This window comes from Neopelma chrysocephalum, unplaced genomic scaffold (genome assembly GCF_003984885.1).
Source record: "Neopelma chrysocephalum unplaced genomic scaffold, ASM398488v2 Primary Assembly neopelma1_24, whole genome shotgun sequence".
NCBI classification, from domain to species: domain Eukaryota; kingdom Metazoa; phylum Chordata; class Aves; order Passeriformes; family Pipridae; genus Neopelma; species Neopelma chrysocephalum.
The window spans coordinates 2,095,106-2,114,384 of NW_020897693.1; the positions used below are offsets into that span (position 1 = coordinate 2,095,106).

General features: G+C 48.1%; 1 protein-coding gene across 1 annotated transcript in view; it reads right to left on the reverse strand.

Moving 5' to 3' along the window:
- The window catches only part of MICAL2 (microtubule associated monooxygenase, calponin and LIM domain containing 2), a 147,734-nt gene that overhangs the window by 22,360 nt on the left and 106,095 nt on the right, over window positions 1-19,279 (reverse strand). The window contains exons 28-31 of the mRNA XM_027699727.1: window positions 10,824-11,016; window positions 7,676-7,848; window positions 6,329-6,403; window positions 2,294-2,391 (exon numbers count right to left, since the gene is read on the reverse strand). Of these exons, the coding sequence (XP_027555528.1) occupies window positions 2,294-2,391; window positions 6,329-6,403; window positions 7,676-7,848; window positions 10,824-11,016 (539 nt within the window). The remainder of the gene's footprint in view (window positions 1-2,293; window positions 2,392-6,328; window positions 6,404-7,675; window positions 7,849-10,823; window positions 11,017-19,279) is intronic.

Below are 19,279 nucleotides of genomic sequence, written 5' to 3' on the forward strand. Positions count from 1 at the left end.
TATGTTCTAGTTGCATCACCTTAGAGTTTTGAGCAAGCACAAGAGATCATCATCCATCTTCTCCAAATGCTTTTATAATACTGCATGCTTATGTAGCAGAGGTAGAAATCAAAGAAGTGACCCAGAAAAGACTATAAAATGCAAGATGGTAGTTTTAAACAATTCAGTTAGTTCTCTCTCATGACATTTTTCCTTTGGTAAAGGTTTAAATTAAACTCCAGCCACCAAAATCTTCTGCTGAAGATCGTAACAAGGATAAATATCCACATTATCTAGCAAGCAGACAAAAACTTGAGTTCTTCCTTTTAAAAGGGAGGCATTTTATCATCAGTGCTACATGATAATGGATGGCGTGAAAATTCAATTCCTGTTTCCATTTACGTGCCTGATACCCAAATTCACATGGGTGAAGCCATTAATCTGTCTGACTTTTCATTTCCCATAAGCACCAGAACTAAAGCAGTAATGATTCCTCTCCATTTCACAGTTGTATTTGAAGACTAAAGTTATTACTGGCCAGGATCTTGGATAGAAAAACATAAGAAACACCAATAAACAAATGAACATCCTCTTAATCCTTACTCTTTAAGAAAGAGGCCACTAAGCACTGCCTGTAGAACAGTACCTGCACAGAGTCACCTCTCCTTGTGCACAGAGTGGCCAGGCAGCATTGTGCAGCTCTGCTCCCCTGGGACATTCCCTTCCTGTCCCCATTGTCCTGCACCGGATTTCAACTACCACCATGGATGTGGAAGAGTTGACTTTTTTTCTAACACAGGCCCTGAGGTCAAGCAATATTAATCATGTTTAACCCAAGGGTGAGGACAACTGGTTAGGGCACAGAGGATGTGGGCTGGCCCCTGCTCCACCTGGCTCCGAGTCCAGGGACATGCTGCCCTTTGCTCAGGATGGTCGGTCATGACTCCTGCTGCAGTGCTGCACTTAGGGCAGGTCCACCCTTCCTCAGCCTTAAAAAAAGAGATAAATTAAACCCCCCTAAAATACAATGGAAATCCTAGGTCCTGAAGGAAGCAGAAGATACTCCTGAGCAGTGGGAGGCGTGGAGCCCAGGGCTTGCTGCAAGTTTAGAAAATCTTCTGCCCACTGGAGGCAAGGGCAAAACATTAGACATGGGACACCTGCATCTGAAGGCTTTAACAGCAGAAATCCCTCATCTCCTATGCCAGGTTTTCCATGGTTGGCACCGTGCGAGCCCTTACCTCGGCTCCCACATTTGCTCTCCAAAGTCACAGCTGGGACTTGCCTTTTGCCCAGTGATCAAGGGGATTTCAGCCACTCAGATGTGATACCCTCCCACCTCACCCATTGCTGCTGGCACATGGCCCTGCCCAACGTGCCACACATTTCCATCCAACCCCATGAGCACATGGAGAGATCAACAGCCAGCTTGGCAGGAGCATGGGACAGAGCTTTCAGGGATTTCCTCTCCTTTGGGTAGAAGCACAAAGGAAATCCCAGTGGCAGCTAAGCCCTATGTTGTGAGGGAAGGGCAGGGTGGCAGTACCTACCTACTGTGTTCAGAAAGATATTTTGGTGCTGGAGCATGTCCAGAGAAGAGCAACAGAGCTGGTGAAGGTTCTGGAGTGTAAAACTAACAAGGAACAGCTGAAGGAGCTGAAGGTGTATTGCCTGGAATAAAGAAGACCTGGTGGAGACTTCAATGCTCTCCACAACTACCCGAAAGGAGGTTGTAGTGAGGTGAGGAATGGTCTCTACTCCCATGTAAGAAGTGACAGGATGAGAGGAAACAGTCTCAAGTTGTGCCAGGAGAGGTTTAGATTCTATATTTGGGAAAAAATTTTTCACTGAAACAGTCATGAAGCACTGGAACAGGCTGCCCAGGGAAGCAGTGTAGTCATCATCTTTGGAGGTATTTAAAAGACACGTAGATGTGGCACTTGGGGACGTGGTTTAGAGTTGGACCTGGCAGTGCTGGGTTAATGGTTGGACTCAATGATCTTGGAGGTCTTTTCCAACCTAAACCACTCTATGACTTCATGACTGATGCCACAGATTAGTGCCTAACTCTTCATGTAGTCGAGGTCTGAGTCCCACAGCAAATGTGACTTAGATGCTTGATTTGGGAATGATCATATCAAACCAGAGCAAGTTCTCCTCCCTATGTACAGCACAAGCATAACTCCAACTTCAGTGGTTACTGTGAGGACCAAAACTATTTGAAACAGCAGAGGATGCCCAGACAGCCTGCAAAGAGCAGACATGCCCCAACAGTAGTTACACTCACTCTGCTCTGCACAATTCTCCTTCATACCTGTGTTTGGGAATGACCCTCTCCAGGACCGCTCTGACAGCTGCCTGAGCTGTCCTTCCAGTGTAGCCCAGGTTTCTTGCTGGACAGCAGAGGGAAGCCTGTCAAAGACACAAATTTTACTGTCACATTGCTATTGATCTTGTCTTAAATAAAGTTCGCAATTAAAGAACGAGACTAGAAAATTAAACAGCCACCTGGATACAGCTGTACCCAAAGAAGTGACCTAAAATATTGAAGTTTATGGCCTCACTCTGCGTGTGCATGCTGTGCCAAACACATGTTGATATTTCCAGCGGTGGACTTGAACTGCTTCCACTTTTTGGCTGGATGTAGTGAAGCAGCTTTTGAGTTCCAGGAAACTTTCTGGAAAACCAGCCCCCTTTAGAGGGCTTTCAGGCCTCAGAAGCAGAGGCAGTCAAAACAACCTGTGACTTTTGAACTTTGGGTAGTTCTGAGAAATGAAGAAAATGGGTGACCTCTGAGAGGGCTGTTCATTGGAATGGGAAAAAGAAAAATGGGAAATGCATCCATCTGCAGGCAGTAAGTACAGAAAAAATCCCAAACAGCCTCCCAAGCCAGGACAACAGGCAGCATGTAGGGGGTTCTCCTAGGATCAGGCAAGGTAACTAATTACTAAAAGCCTTGAGCCAAAACTAGTACAAACATACGTTGAACTGCTGAAAGAGAAAGCAGGGAGGCAACTTGCACCTGAAGGGAGTCAGGAGAACTTTCCAATACTTGTGTCTGTGGGAATTTTACACAATAAATAATCTTTGGACAAACGGAAGTATCCCTGAGCCAAGATATTACCATGTCAAGCTATAACATGACAAGTATATTTATAGCTGAATTATTAACTGCCAAACCCAACTATTAGTTCTGAAATCCACGCAGGTTCCCAAAGCAAACTTTGGTTCTTCTACATAGGGATTAACAACTGAATAAGGACAAAAACGAGACTCCAGGGAGAGAGGACAGTTCCTGCATGTGAACTTCAGCAAAGGCAAGCCAGGGAGAGAGGCCAAGTTTCCTTTCCTCTCAGTGTCTCACCTATTTGTACCCAATCTTGATGCAACTGGTTATGTTCAATCAAGATGGGAGGGAAACAATGTGCTGGAGTTCGTTAAGGAACTCCTGCAGGGACAGCAGCCAGGGGCTGACCTTTATAAAGTGAATTGAGCCACGGGAAAACATGAGAATCCAGAAATAGGATAAAAAAAAATTACCACCACCTGCATAAGTGAGCCAGGGGGGTTTAGCCTGATCCGCTAAAGCCCTGAGCCTCCTGACATGAGCAAATATCACGGTTCAGCACACTGAGGGGAAACGCAACCGCTGCAGCAGCGACAGCCACAGCTCCCACGAGGACATAAACCCCCCAGCCCAGGGGTCTGCAGGGTAAGGGCACACACCCACAGGGAGAATTGCTTCCCACTCCAGCTCTCGTGGGTGTGCATTAGCTCACAAGGACAGGGCCTGCACATGTGAGATCGTTGCTCCACGCACAGTCACAGCTTGCCGCCTGTCACAGGGATAATGGTTTTATTCCCACCAACACGCTGAACCTATATTTTCAGCTTCACTTTCAAAACGGGATTTAAAAAAAAAAAAAGTTCCCTAGGGCACTCTCATGATCTGCTTGGCCCGAAATCCCAAGATAAATTAAGAGCACAGTGTTCCCTGTGGCCGGGCGATGGGGATTAAAGGTTTTGAAAGGTAATATCCTGCTCTGAGCCTTTCAGCCAATATAGCTGTGACACTGATTTCCTTTTCTTGGCCATGTACCCTGTGCTGTTTATGAAACATATGTGTTTTGGGAAATATGTCTGAAAAGGAGACAGATTTTTTTTTCACGTGACTGATGATCATATAAAATTCCTGTAATCAAATTGGATTAAATATAGAAACCATGACTTAGTGTTCCTCCAGAGACTAAAAAATGCCTTTATTCTGTTCCCACTGTATGCTGACTGTGCTTTACACCTCATTTTAACAGCATACTTGAGGTTCAGGCAGACTTATGCAGCACAACCCTCTCAAAGGCTTCTAGCTCCCTCTAGAGCCCTTGAGGCACACGGAAGATTTTTAACAAAATGATGGGAAAATTATTTGGCAAACCATTAAGTAATGTACTTGCCGAGAACAGGCTGAAAATTAGTTAAAATTAAGAGGGATGCCCCCCTTCACCCCCAATATTCTCTTCTTTCCTCTCTGTCTTTCTTACCCCCACCTCAAATCTGGAATAAGCACAATTTTTGATTGAGCTTTTAACAACTGAGATCAATTAAGGCAAGATTTTAAATCCAATCCTTTGGTGGAGCCAAATTCTGGTGTATATGCCAATCCCCAAATGCTCAGAGGTGGAGCCAAGGCTGACACAGATGCCATGGGACTTGCAGGACAACCTGCTCCACCTTCCCATCCTAGGCATGGGAGAGCCTTCCCCTGGGTGGTACACCCCGTGCAGCCTCTCAGAGCATGGCAAGGCCTCATGCCTTGGAAGTGCAGTGAATTCCAGGGAACACAGCCCCATCATACCTGTGTGCTTGCCCATCTGCCACAACTGCTTCTCTGGGGACAGACCAGAGGGAGGGGAGGGTTTGCTGAAGCTGAGCTTGGTGGGAGCCTTCCCTCAGGACCATGAAATAGCCCTGTAGATACTCTACTGAGATTTACTGAGTTATCCCAGACTTGTGGCATCGGGGCCTCCAAGGGGCTGAGGGAGGGTAGTAACAGTGCTCGGTGCTTTTGGGATCTAAAAATTCATCCCACAGTGGGCACCTGCAAATGATTTCAAAGCTTTCTTGGGTACTCAAAGCAAGCAAGTCAAAATGCCTCTGCTTGAGCACTGGTCCTATAATGGGCACAGGGGTCCTACTTGTTTCAGAAGCAGAAACATTACTTCTCTGAAGGTAATTGGGGCTCCAAGTGGCAGCAGAAATCCCCCTTGTTGCAGAGGAAAGCTTAGGGCAGGGTAAAGAGCAGCTATCACCACTATTCCCCCAAACCCACTGTTTCCATATCCAGAAACTGTGGCACCTGGTCACGTGCACAAAGCCCTTCTTTCTGCTGCTGTACATTCACCATTCACACTTAGGATTGTCAACACCCCAGTCTACAATTGCATTTCTAACAAAGCTTTGAGAGGGTTTGGGATGCTGGTAAGCTCACCCAACCCCAATACTGCTGAGGTCAATCCTGGTAGGTACCTGCCAGTCCCCAGTGGGATCTTGGGAGGAAAGCGTGTGCACTTGCCGAGGGGCTGTGCTGAGGTGGGATGGGCAACACAGTTCCAAACAGAAAGGATGTGACCAAGGGTGGATGGCTTGTCTGGGGACTCCAGCCCAAGAGAAAGGTTACCTAGATGCAGCCTCAGCTGTGAGGGGTGACCACACAGTTTCAGAAGTGAGTAGAGAACAGAGCCAGTGTCTGTCAAAGTCACCACATTCCTGCGTGATTCCCATGGGCAAAGACAGGTCAGCCCAAACCAAGGGAAACTGCTGGAGGACAAGAACCAAGAACACCTGTTTTCACCAGCTCACCTCTTGGGACAGCTGTTGGCTTTCTCCCTTTCAGCAACCCAGAAATATTACCTGTTTTTTTTCCAACAGAAAAGAGGTGACAGAGCACCTGTGGAAGGATGCAAATAGGCACCTCCAGCAGCATTTCTAATAAGTGACATGATGTTAGACCCAGTGTTGCACCTGATCAAAAGCAATTGGTGTGGGCAGGGCTAGAGACAAAATATACAGCTCTGGGATAGGAGTGCATGCTCTCATCTGGAGAATGAAAGAGGACACCACTCACTGATGGATGTAATTACTCAGAGGACAGTCACACAGAAGGGGAATTTGATCTTTCAAGGATGAAAAATGGAAAAGAAATATTTGATGTGTTTTAGATCTCTGTTGTCTCATCTAGAGACTCAAAAATACAAAACTTCTAAAGGGAAGAAGAGGAAGCAGACAATTAAGAGACAGAAAAACCAAAACCAGCATGAATAAAAAATACAATCACTTCTTAGGCTTTACTCACTTGTCTGGAGTTTTCTTCTCCAATTCTGACACTTATTTAACGCTGTGGAGTGAAAGCTGTTGGCTCTCTGGAGTGCTGAACAGAAAGAGAAAGGACACAGGTTCAGCTAACGCAGCAAAAGTCAAAGACCGAAAACTGAGATGTTAAAAAATAAAAGTAGAGGAAAAAAAAAACACAACCAATCCTCTGACACCGGGGGTCAGTTTTCCAAGCAGCCTCCAGGGCCCCCGGCCCCGCGGCGCGGCCGGGAGAGGGCAGAGCGCGCACGCCGCGGGATGCCGGGAGCGGCTCCTGGTGGGAAAGCTCAGGAACCTTCTCACTTATCCCCAAACCGACACTGGCTCTTTTCTCCGAGCAGCCGACACGAGTAGAAGGACAGACAGACGGGCGAAGGGGCAGACTGAACTCGCGGGAGGGAATGTGTGTGAGAAATGCGCTAATGCAGCTGGGTGAGGATGCAGAGCCGAAACAGGCTGCTGAGGAAGATCTGGATAACCCGGCTGGCACGGTGGGGAGGAAAGTGATGGTGGTAGGAAGATGACTTTAGCATCCAGGGGCGGGGGACAGCATGAAAGTGGGGAAGAAAAAGGATAAAATCCTTCAGTGATATGGGTCACATGCTGCTGGGAACTCTTTGGGGTCTGCAGCTGTCCTTTTGCCCTAAACAAGGGCCTCATTATCCAAAAGTCAATTCAAATTGCTGTAGGAAACCCCCTTTTTTCTGTTTGTATTAAAAATGCATATATGGATGTGGGGGTGGGTGGGGGGAGATGGGAAGAAATGAATGCTGATGGCCTTACATTTTCTGCAAAACAATTTCTTTGGCTGTTTTTAGCACATCTTTTAGTTCTGACTAGATTCAGAAATGAGTTTCCATTTGGAGGCAGATTGTTCCTAAACCTTTCCATACCTCCCTGATGGCTATATCATGCCTCCTTGTGTTTTCACTGGATAAAAAGATTTTAAGCAGATACTGGTAGAAACACAAATTGCACGAAGCAGAGCTCTCTAGTGCTTCCCAACATCACCCTTGTCCAGGCAATGCTGCCTAGACATTTCATTGACTACTGAGAACATCCAGACTTTACCTGTGGGAAAACATTCATCCCACCCCTGTGAGCTAAATATGAGGCACAACTACTCCAGGTTACCCTGCCTCACAGAAATGGTGTTTCAGTTACAGCACCAGAAAGGCAGAAGCACCCCAAACAAAGACACAACTAACCGGTACAACCTGTTAGTGGGAACTAACACTACAGGGAATATCCTCTGCTTTAAAACCTCTCCCCCAACCCTGCTTGCAGCCCTCAGAATGCATCAGGAGCATCAGGTCAGGATGCTGCTTACCATCAGCAACTTTGGATGTTTTGGAGCTTTCCTCTGGCACCACAGGGCTCCTGATGAGCGATGCCCACCTCTGGATGGGGCTTGAACAGGCAGGGGGCTCCAGCAGCGTGGTCTGTCCTTCACTCACTTCAGAGTTTGATGAGTCACCATTGAAATCAGACTCCAGCTCAGAGCTACCGAGAAAAAGGGTAAGATAGAAAGAAAGTGGGACATTTCAGGAGTTATATGGCACAGAGTTATTTCCCTTCAGTGCAACAAGCACTGGCATCAGCACTGACAGCAGTGTGGGTGTCTCAGAGAAATAGGTGTTTGGCAGCCAGACCCATTGTCCTCATTTTCCCTTTTTCATCATCCTCATTACAGGACTGTAATTTGCTGTAGGTGCTATACAGCTGAGCTATCCCTATTCCCATCAGACTTTGCATTTGCACCAACAACCAGCACCTGGAGTCAAAGTGACACTGAGAGAGACTTAGGGTGAAACACCCCACTGCTTGCTTAGCAGCAACGGGCCCTTCTGCCTGCAAGGCTGTACACCAAGATGAAGAAAGGGAAACAGCAATGCCAGAATTGGCCTGGCAACAAGGCACGAGGGTCAAAACTCTACACTTCTCACATTTTTTGCACAGATTTTTGGAAGTAAGAGGTATCCATAAGGAATTCAAGAGGAGGAAGGAGCCAGGAGGAGAGGTGTGAGGACAGCTGTGGGCCCAGCAAACAAGGCTTAGTCAAGAAGTTGGAGAAAGTTGTAAGCATTAGTCTAGAGAGAGAGAGAGAGGACTGAGTGAAGCCACATGAGCAGCCTTCGAACATGCAAAAGGTGTCTAGAGGAAATAAAAAAATGAACTCTCCTCGTTCCTGGAAGCCACTGGGACAGCCCATGTATCAACAAGCTCGGGGAGGTACCCGAGCCAATCACAGAGGCAGATTATTACATCCCTTGCTTTAAATGTAATTAAAAATATGCCACACAAACACATGTGAATGGTACACACATCATGACCTTGCCTCATGGCAGAATGACAGCTTAAGGTGATTATTAGCCCTTTTTCCAATAATCATGCCATTTCTTTCATCTCTGCAGTCCAGACTGTAGGGAACAGATACTGTCAGCCCTTTTGATGTGACCACACTCCCACCACCAGCATGATTCCACTCAGCCTATTTTTAATGCAAACAATACTGCTAACCTAATTCATAGATTTACTGTAATGATTAATAGCTCTGCCTTAAAAAAAAGAGGAGCTCACACCATGAGGAATCCTATTGGCGCGGCAGGAGAATGCTGCTTTGTGTTTATACAGCACTGCTTGCAGAGCCCAGAGGAAGAGGAGGTAAAGGACAGGCTGCAGACCATGTAAAGCCAGGCTAAAAGCCATACATCCAGGTAGCACTCACCATCCCTGCACCCTGATCAAACCAACAGTACTGGGAGGCCAGGATGGGCAAGACAGCAGGGATGGGAACATTGCTTCAGGTGTGCAGCTCTCAGCAGGCTGAATCAGAGTGGCCTGATATTTCACCACTAAAACGTATTTTTTAAGGTGACTTTCAAGCAGCATCAAACATATATATATACACATATAAAAATCTAAGTATATGAAGGCTTTGATAGCCAAGTCCCTGTGTGGATGGGGAGATACCACACTGAGATCAGGCAGAGCACCACACCAAAGAAAAAGCCCTGCCATCAACATTGATTGATATCTTTCTGTTTTAAAGAGCAAAAGGTTTGTTTTCCTTGGCCAGTAAGGAGGATGCTACAGCATCAAGCTTCTCGTCTGATCTCTGCTTGGTAGGTAGTTATTATTCACAGTACCTAAAGCCCTGAACTGCAAAGCTGCGTCACTGAGCTGGTCGTTTTCCCAGTCCCACTGAGTTCCCCGCAGACAGCCCAGCAGTGCCATTTGTCACTTTCTATTTCTCTTGTCCCCTGTTTTTAGGCAGGGGTTGGTTTGCTGGAGCAGCACGAGGGGAAGGGCGCAGCAGGAGCCTGACCTCGCAGCCACTGGCACTCGCCGAGCTGGTGACAGATGCGGCGTCGCTCCTCGTGCCATGTCCCGCTGGCAGAGAACCAGAGGGGCCTTGTCGTCCAGCCGCGGGGGCTGCTGCAGGGAAAGGAGCTGATCCCTCAGATCAGAGGGATTAGCCGGCTCTCATCACTGCCCGGGCGCCACCACGAGCAGAAGGGTATTAGCAAGGGATACAAGCACATGCTCTGGAGGGGGGAAGGGGGGGGTAAACTGTCAAAGAGGTAGTAAACCCTTCCCTGTGTTCTCCATTTCCTCATGGGAGAGAAGCCCTTGATAAGTTCATCTTTCTCTGTAAGAGCACTCAGACCCATGTGCAGAGCACAAACCACTGCAGGGAATAGCAGAAAGTTGAATTTCTCAGAGCATTGCTCTCCACAAGCTACACAGCACCACAAACAGGTGTTTAAAGGATGTCAGGAATCTGAACGAGCTTCCCTACAGAGCAATAGTGTTTGCAACAGTTGGCTTCGGTTTTGCCTTTTTTTCTTTCTGTTTTTCCTTTCTCCCTCTTATTTTTTCAGTTCTCAGTAAGGAAAGCTTCTTTACTCAGGAGATATCCATCTAATCTTTAGGCAGAATGAAATCCCACAGAATCCTGCCCAGAGAGCAAATATATTCTAATGTGCATGCAGAAATCGTGCTTCCTCTGACAGCTCCTCAAGGATCATCCAATTCCTTAGGGGTGGGCAGGTTCTCAAATGTCCCAGAAGAGGCCCAGGGTGTGGAGTTGCAGGATGATGCCCAAGGTGGGAGGTGGCCACGTCACAGGACGCACCTTTTGCCACAACACACCCACTGCCTTAATCTGTGTCCCAAAAAAATGTCTGTTCCAAGAGCTGAACCCAGGCTGATCAGGGCAACGTTTTTCCCTCTGATTCAGACCCCTGTGTGGGATGTGAATGTTTGAAGATTTGCTGCAAAGTGAGTCATGTGCCTGGGGGGATTTATGGCTGCGGTTAAGAACAATTGTTATTCTGAGCCGTTTGTCTTTCTCTTTTTCCCCCCCCCCCACAGTTATACATACACACAGTACTATGTTTTGTCATACTTTTCTTTACCAATCCAGAGAAAAATCAAACTGGGTTTTCTATAGGCTTACTCATATTTTAAAGTACCTGCTTGCATCACTGGTGACCATGACTCGGATGGCAAGAAAGTTATGTTCAGTCATCTCCTCCTCGGGGATGATCCTTATGGCAGAACACCTGGTGGAAGGAGGTGAGAACCAGCTCTCCGAGCTGCAGCGCCCAGGGATGCTCTTCGCCTTCTTGGGGGAGGTGGGCTCATCAGCCAAGGGCAGGCAGCAGCCTGGAAAAGCACAAAGGTGATAGCAGAGTGTTAGGGGAGGAGGGAACCACAGGGGGACTTCACTCCTTCAATCAAGTAGTCCTTGGCCATTGCGCAGATAGTTTCGGGTGGTGCCCTGTGCTGCCCCCAGAGGTGTGTGCATGGACAGCCCGGCATAGCAAAAACATCCCTTCAACCCAGTACAGCCCTGTCGGGTTTCCTCAGCTTGGATTCAGAGAGAAGGAAACTTCAGGGGCAGCCTCAGCTTGTGCAGCTGCAGGTCCTTGTGCTTCTCAGTGGGATGGCCATCAGGCTGGGTGCCTGGTGGCAGCACTAAGACACGTGCCTGCCACACAAGTAGGGATTTATGGGCTCTTTTCTGGCCCTCTTTGTACCTGTGCTTGTGGCAAAAGGCAGGTGAACCAACCTTTCTTGTGTGGCTAAACCTTCAGCCTCATACTACAAGTGTAGGTCAATTTAGGACAGTGGGAAAATAAACACAGAGCAAAATAAACACAGACTCTCCAGGTTATTTTTGACTGTGTACAGCAAATACAGACACTGATTTGGGAAAAGCAGCAGCATCCCAGCAGTTAAACAGCACCATCCCTGAACTGTGCATTCAGGCAGGATGAATACAGAATAAAGTCAAGTTTCCTTGGCAATTCCCTGAGCAACCTCATCTATGCACAATCTCCTGCCCAAGTAAATACAAACATATCAGCTGCATAAGTTCCCCTGGGGCTCAGTGCAGAAGGAACAAATGACAAGCTCTGGCAGAGTGGTTCTGCTTTGTTCACCTCCCACGTGTGGTGCTTTCACCACATCTAATTCAATGCTAGTGCCTCTAATTTATACACCTGTATAAGTGGAAAAACATCAGGCCTCGGTCATGACTCATTTTCTCATCTATTAGAGCAAACTATCCAGTAAACATCAGTTAAAATCCTATTTGCTGCTCCTCCATTTATTTCAGGAGTGCATTCACCCCATCCTTGCAAGGGTTTTTACCTTGAACACCAAGTGCTTGCAGGGGCTCAACATGGAAAAGAAACCCACCGGGAGCAAGAGTGCTACAAGTGAATCCCAGACACATCTGGAGGACTATGTACACTGCAGAGCCCAAGTGCTGACCCATAGACCTTCTGGAGAAACAATTCCCTGCCTGCAGTCCCCGGGCTGTCACACACAGCTGTTCACCTGCAACCCAGAGACAGCAGCCACTGGGCACTGCTGCTATGCTATGCCTTTATTTTGTATGATTCAGGCTTGCTGCTTCTGCAGAGCAAGCTGTGTCCATATGAAAACACGTGCTCAGGGCTCCGCATCCAGCTCAAGAGCAGCCATGTGTTCCTTGATTGCCGAGATTTCACTTCCTTTGGGAGATGGAAGAAATTCATACCTCTCTGATTTGTATGTCTGACTTCTGCTTTGACCTACCAAGGCCACCCACCCAAAGGTGATGTGGGCAGGGCACAGCAAACCCGGCAGTGTTTGGGCAACTCATGGAAGTCCACGAGGTGGCAGGGCATGGCTGCATGAAACATGAGCTGGGCTGGACCACGATGTGCCATTTCTACTCTCCAGAAGCCAAGTAGAAACTGGTTTTGTGAGCCAATTTGTAAACCCCAAATCCTTTGACTTTCTCCTTAAAAGATAGTGCATTTTATATGACAATCAGAGCAAACAAAACCAAATAATAGTTTTCCAGCTCTGTCTATAAACTTTGTACCCATGCTGGCACTAAGTACTGCCCGAGGCCACTGCAAGCAGCTGTCAAAGACAGCCAGTTTTGCCATTTGCTTGCACGCTCAGTATGTGTTCCCTTCCTACCCCATGCATTAATGCTCTCCCTGCCACGCTAACAGGAAAGAGGAGAAAACATGTTTATGACTAACAGACACACAGCTGGAGACCATCAAAACCCACAGACAGACAGGCTACCTACAATGATTCCCAGCATGGTTCCTGAACATGAACAGATTTCCAGTCAACAAGTCCCTCTTCAACAGCTTATTACACATCCACTTTTCAATCATCAGGGACCTGTAATAGTCAGAGCTGGTGAAGAACCTCAGGATGTCACCCAGGACACCAGAGGACAGTGATGGATGTAACTCTCTGAAGAGTTATATTTCTGTGCTTTCTTTTTTCCCCGTTGATTTAATTTTTTATTTTTTTTTGCTTTCTTTTTGGCATCACCACCTCTCTCCTTGAATTCTGTACCCAGAAGCTGACCCTCTCAGGAATCTGTTAGACAGCAGAGTCCTTTCTGAGCAAGATTAGTTTACGTTCACAGTGATACTAACCACATTTAAGATCAGCATCCTGCATTAGCATCCCTGCCCACACCAGGGGCTTGGAATAGTTGAAATAGTCCTCTATAGGTCACTTCCAACCCAAACCACTCTAGGATTAGAAAGCAAACCCACTCCTTATTAACATATTTTATCAATATTTGTACTGTGACATATAAATTTGAATTAGTTATGTTGCACTCAACTCCACAAAAGCAGAGACTGGACCATTTTGGTGTTTCAGTGCGTGGGACGCCCACATGTGCACTAACTCCAACACTGGGCCACACATTCTGCAGGACATTCGGAAAGATTAAGTTACTACTGCTCTCCCTCATCACAGGGCTGCACCTTGGGCAACAGGCTCAAACAGAAGGCAAAGATGTCCCAGAGGCTCAAGGGTCAGGGTTTCTTTGTAGGCTCTGATGATGTTAGGTCTCTCCCAAAAAGCAACCCCTTCTGCAGCACTGAACGGACCCCCCCAGCCCTGGAGGCAGATGCTGGTGGTTACACCCAGCCTGGAGGAGAGTTTTCAATCCCTGAGGACAAAAGGGGTATGGACTGAGTACAGGCAGCAGGGACTTGCTGCTGCTGGACTCATGTAAACACCACAGAAGAGTGTGGCCAATTCAAACAAAAGCCTGGAGCTGTGCAGGCCTGGGTCCCACCTGGCAATCATTACCTGCCCCTCCACAGCAATGTAAACACACCCAGTCAGTTACCACTGTGACTCCGCCGCGGGCCAGTGCTGCCACTAATGTTTAATGAGTATCAAAAAGGAGAAATATGTCCTGATACAAACAAGGGGTTCAAAAAGAAAGCCAGGACTTCTTTAAAGCTCTCATTTTGCACAGCTAGATAAGAAGGGCTACCTGAACTAATTTCTCCCGAATCAGTCCAAAGGCTGAGTACTTACACAAAAGTGAGGCGCACATTTATGCTCCTGAACAGAGGCTAGGCTAAATTAGGAGCAGCCTGTGTACCTCTCCATTCCAGCCTCACAGCTATCCCTGAATCCTGAACAGCCACCCATTCTTGCAGCACTAGCACGGTCCTCAGTGAGACATCAGAACAGCAAGGCTGAGCAGGAGGATGCTGATTTTCTGGAAATCTGACTCCAGGGCAGAAACCAGGCTCGAAACATCAGTGCTCTCATTCCCATCACACTGCAGGTGGAGAGTTAAGGACCTCAGACTACTAGTGTTTGAGTCCTTTCACAAGTCTGTGCCTGGCTGTACTTCCCACATCAACCCACTTCTTTACCAGAAGACACAAAATGGTATTACTGCTATTCCCAAAGGGCAAGGGGCATACGGGTGGACAAAGCCACTCATCTGGGATTATCCAGGCAACCCATGATGCTGCAGGCACCTCCATGGCAAGTCAGAGCTCTCATCCACATCAGGTTTCACAGAATCACAGAATGGGTAAGGTTGGAAAGGACCACAGGGGGTCCAGTGGTCTAACCTCCCTGCTCAAACAGGTTCATCCCAGAGCACATGGCACAGGATTGAGTCCGGATGGTTTGTGAATACCTCCAGTGAGGGAGACTCCACAACCTCTCTGGGTAACCTGTTCCTGTGAGCACTCACCCACACAGGAAAAAAGTTCCTCCTCATGTTCAGGTGGAACTTCCTGTGCATCAGTTTCTGCCTGTTGCCTCTTGTCCTATTGCTTGGCACCACTGAGAGGAGCCTGGCTCCATCCTGTGACACCCTTCCTTCAGCTACTGACAATCATCTCTTCTCAAGGCTGAACAGGCCCAACTCTCTCAGCCTGTCCTTGTAAGAGAGATGCTCCAGTGCCTTACTCACTTCCTATCCAGGACAGGAGATTTTCTGTTAGAAGCTAAGAGACTGAATCAGAGGAACTGGACTTTATAAATGTAAAAGCTAAAAAGGCATCCCATCTGCAGGACGGAAAAGGGCACAGCCCCGTTTCCTGCCTATGCAAACTGGTGCCGTGCCACTGACCTCTGCGTGCAGCACCAGACCTTATCAGAGGAAACCCCAGTCCTCAGGAAACAGTCACTCAAAATAGCATTTGTGTAAGATCTTCCCTCATTTCCACCTTGCTCACTTCAGATTTCCTATTCGCTATGCCTCAGCATGCTAAGGACCTCCATCAGGAAATTGCCTGCTCAGTTTGGACTGGAGTCCCTACTAATCCTTTACCAAAACATTCAAATAATTTACCCTGGGAAGGGGAGGGTGGGGAGAGAGCATGGACAAGCCGTGCACGGGAAGGCGTTAACCTCATGTCACAGTCGGACCAGGTCTGTCACGCTGCTGTTCAGCTGCAGGAAGGCAGCACACACCACCAGCCGCTTAAAGTGGAAGTGTCCTGACAACAACCGACTCACGTTTTCTAGGTGCTGAAGTTTCCTAAGGCAGTCAGTATGAGCAGGCCGAGGGGCTAATGTGCTCATTTCCAAATCCTCCGTGTCCTTTGGCGCTGTCCTGTGCAGGGGTGAGGGAAGAGAGCAGGCAGGGCAACCCTCCGGCACTGCTTGGCCAGGAGCTGCAGGGGCTTCTGCAGCTGGTGCAACCCAGGGTGTTTGTGCTGTTTTATGGTCTATACTACTACAACGTGCTGTCTTAAGGGCTGGTGGGATTAAGGGAATTTAAGTTTTCCATTCCTTAAGCTGCTGTTAACTTCTTTCTTACTCTGCTGTCATCCACATATGAGGATCCTTCTCATCCGTAACACTGCCCCAGTGCCTTATTTTGGCCACACCATTGCCTGTTTCATTTATTTCACAACTCTCCTCTCTCATCTCAAGCACATTGTGCCTTGTTGGACTGATCCCCCAACTCCTGGTTGCCCTTTCCCCAGCAGCCCATCTCAGGGTGATGTCCCTACTACCACCTGCCAGTCAGAAGACTCCTGGGTGCTCCCTGCCCTCTTCTTCCAGCTCCAAACTTCGAGCCCTCACTCAGCTACAGCCTGGCTCTGGTACTGAGCTGGGCAGTTTTCAGGGCTGGGCATATCTTGCTTCAGGTGGACCTGGTCCCAGACAAGGTGTTGGAGGGGCTCTGCTTTCCAAAGCAACGAGAACAGCTCTGTGGTACCACAAAACCAGCCTCATGCTTCCTCTTTCTAATGCACACAACAAAACTGCAGGTCCCAAAGTGAGAGCAGAGCCAGGCTGGGTGGAAGCACACTGGCCAGGGGCTGCCCTTCACTGGGGGCACAGTGTGGGCAGGAGGAGGGGGGGGCTGGTCTCACCCTCACTAGCCCAAGGGCACTGCCAAAGGGCACGCTGGGCCCTGGTGTAGTGTGGGTGACTGGCCTTCAGAGAACGTGCTGCCAGCCCAACCAAAGCCTGCAGGGAGCTGATTTACTTTAGTACCAGACCTGCAGCAGCACTTCCACACACAGGCCCTACAGCCCATCTCCTCCCTGCAAGTGTCTCTCCTCAGTCAGAGCTCTCCTGATTAGAGTCCTTGACTGACTTGCATTGAGAGAAAATAACGTGGCTTTAAGTTTGTTTTGTTTTGGTTGTTTTACTTGTAATGCAAGTGGCAGAGCTTAGCTGCCTTCATCTACTTAAACAGCAGCAATACAGCCAGTGATTTCAAATGAACAATCATGTATTCATCTCGCCCTCCCACTCAAACGCTATGAAAAATGTGGATAAAAACAGTTTCTCCTTTGTCTGCATTTCAAAACTCACCTCATCCTCCTCACATGGGCAGAGGAACAACTGTTTTTCTTACAGGGCAAGGATTTAGCTAGACCCTTTGGTAACTGAGAAGTATTCCTAAAACTTCAGCTGCAGGGCTTGTATGCAGGTCAGCTCTCATCCGGAGGTCAGGGCTGTTCAAAACTCACTCCAGTCTATGGGCTTGGCCTAACAGCCCCTGTAGACCCCAATGAGAGATACAAAACCCTTTCCAGTAACACAGTTTTTCTCTCCATTAAGTGTCATACAAAGTGTTCTCAATTCAATATTGTGCCAGTTCACCCTTGCATTTGAGACAGCAATGTCTGCACCAAGCCTCAAATGAGTCAGAGAAGCAGCCTGTGAGGGACAAAGAGGTTACGAGATCTCTGTCACTCTAGGGAGGTTTACAAAAGTTGGAGCTGGGCCTTATTGCAGCTGCACAGATGTGGTCAAGGAGCACTAATCCTCAGTTTTCCCCCACAGAACCAATAATCCAAACACCACATTAATTTCTTCACTAAATTAATGAGGACACTTGGACAGCAAGACCATCTTCAGCCAGGTTGTGGCTTTTGGGTGGACTTCCAGGAACTCACAGTCAGATCCAGCTGCATCTGTGGCTGAGTGGACTGGATCACTCAGGGATGTTTGTATCAAGGAGCAGAGAAGGCAACAAAGCAACCCAAGCATTTGGGATGACACAGCAAGGCTGTGTGCTGCACTGCCAGCCTGCACACGGAGCCCCCCCCCTTCAAAATCCTTCACCCTCTCTAGGGGATGACGGGCTGCAGGAAGATGCTCCCATAGCACAGCTGCAGAGCAGGAGTCAGGCAGCACTGCTACCCTGGCAGGGACCTGTTCAAAGCTGATTATCAAATCTGAGAAACAAAGGGTAGCTTGTTTACGGCTTGGCAAAGCAGCAGCTTCCAATCAGGAACATAGTGGTGGTATTTGGAGGCCCCCAGCAGCACCCCTCCTGCAAGAGCTTTAAAAAGACCTTTCCCTTCATCTCTCTGGAGATGCTCTCCCTGGTTGAGCCCTTCAGGAAGCTCACAGCTTTGAGGCAGCATCATACTAACTAAAATTCAGTACAGCTCTTCCGCTCATCAAAAGGTCATTGCAACCCTGATTCTCTCAATGACAGGCTTGTAAAATTCACATGCTTGCACTGGAACACCCAGTGATGATCCACCTTAACCTAAAAAGCATTTTTGCCTTTTTAATATTTTTTTAAATAACTTCTCATATACCAGCAATCCTCAGTGGTCTGGATGCATTTCAGCATCTAACAGGGCCTTCATGCAGCACCACTCTTCTGCAAAGGCTCTGTACCAAGGAATATGGCAGTGAGACCTTGTGTCCCCACAGTGGGGAGAGCCAAACTCATCCCAAAGCCCAGAAACGAGAATGGAGAAGTCTCTGGGCACGTGGGATCAGGGACTTGGGGATCTCAAGAGGTTTTGCTAATACCTTGGTTCGCTTTCCTCGTGTACAAGGGCAAAGCTGACAGTCCAGCACAGCAGTGGAGTGGTCTTTCCTGTCTGTAATGTGTGGCATAATAAAGACATGAGCTATGTGAATATTCTTACAGCCCTGAAAGCTTGCACTTACTTTTGCAAGCAATTACTCACTCCTGGAGTGAGCTTAAGGCAGTTTATACCCATGGAATATGGGGCAGGTCTCCTCCATGGCTCCCAGGCACCTGTGCTGTTTTGGCTCAAGCCAAGCAGCTCCAGCACAGCTGGAGAAACCCCTTGCTGTGTCATGAACCCTTCATACATCACAGGGTGTCACTGCCAGTCCCTGTCTGGACTGAGGGAGGGTTTTTCAGGGGGCATTGAGCTGCACAGACACAAATCCAGGACTGATGTCTCACGATCTTGGCACCACCGTGCACTGCCCAGCATGGCTGGGCCATGCCAGCTCTGCTAGACTGCTCTGCTAAATATCTCCAGCGCAGGTTTTTGAAAGCTCAAACCTCAGAGCTGTTTACTGCCCCTCCAAACTAACAAACAGCTAAACGCCATCTACCAGCAGGCAAGCTCCCTCTGCTAATGCAAAACAGACAAATGCATCATTGCATCCCTTGTCCTGGTCCCAGAGACTCTGCCAACACACCAGACCAATTTAATGAGGGAAAGGTGCTGAGTTACACACTGGTGTCTCACACACACCGTGCTAATTCAGCGTGGCAGAGAGAAGCACTGACACCTATCTCTATGTTATGCCACGCTTGCAGGTGCAATAACAATGGGTTTTGCTTAGCTGATGAAAACACCATGGTCCCACGAGAGTCCCTGGCACAGTCCTCCTTCCCTCC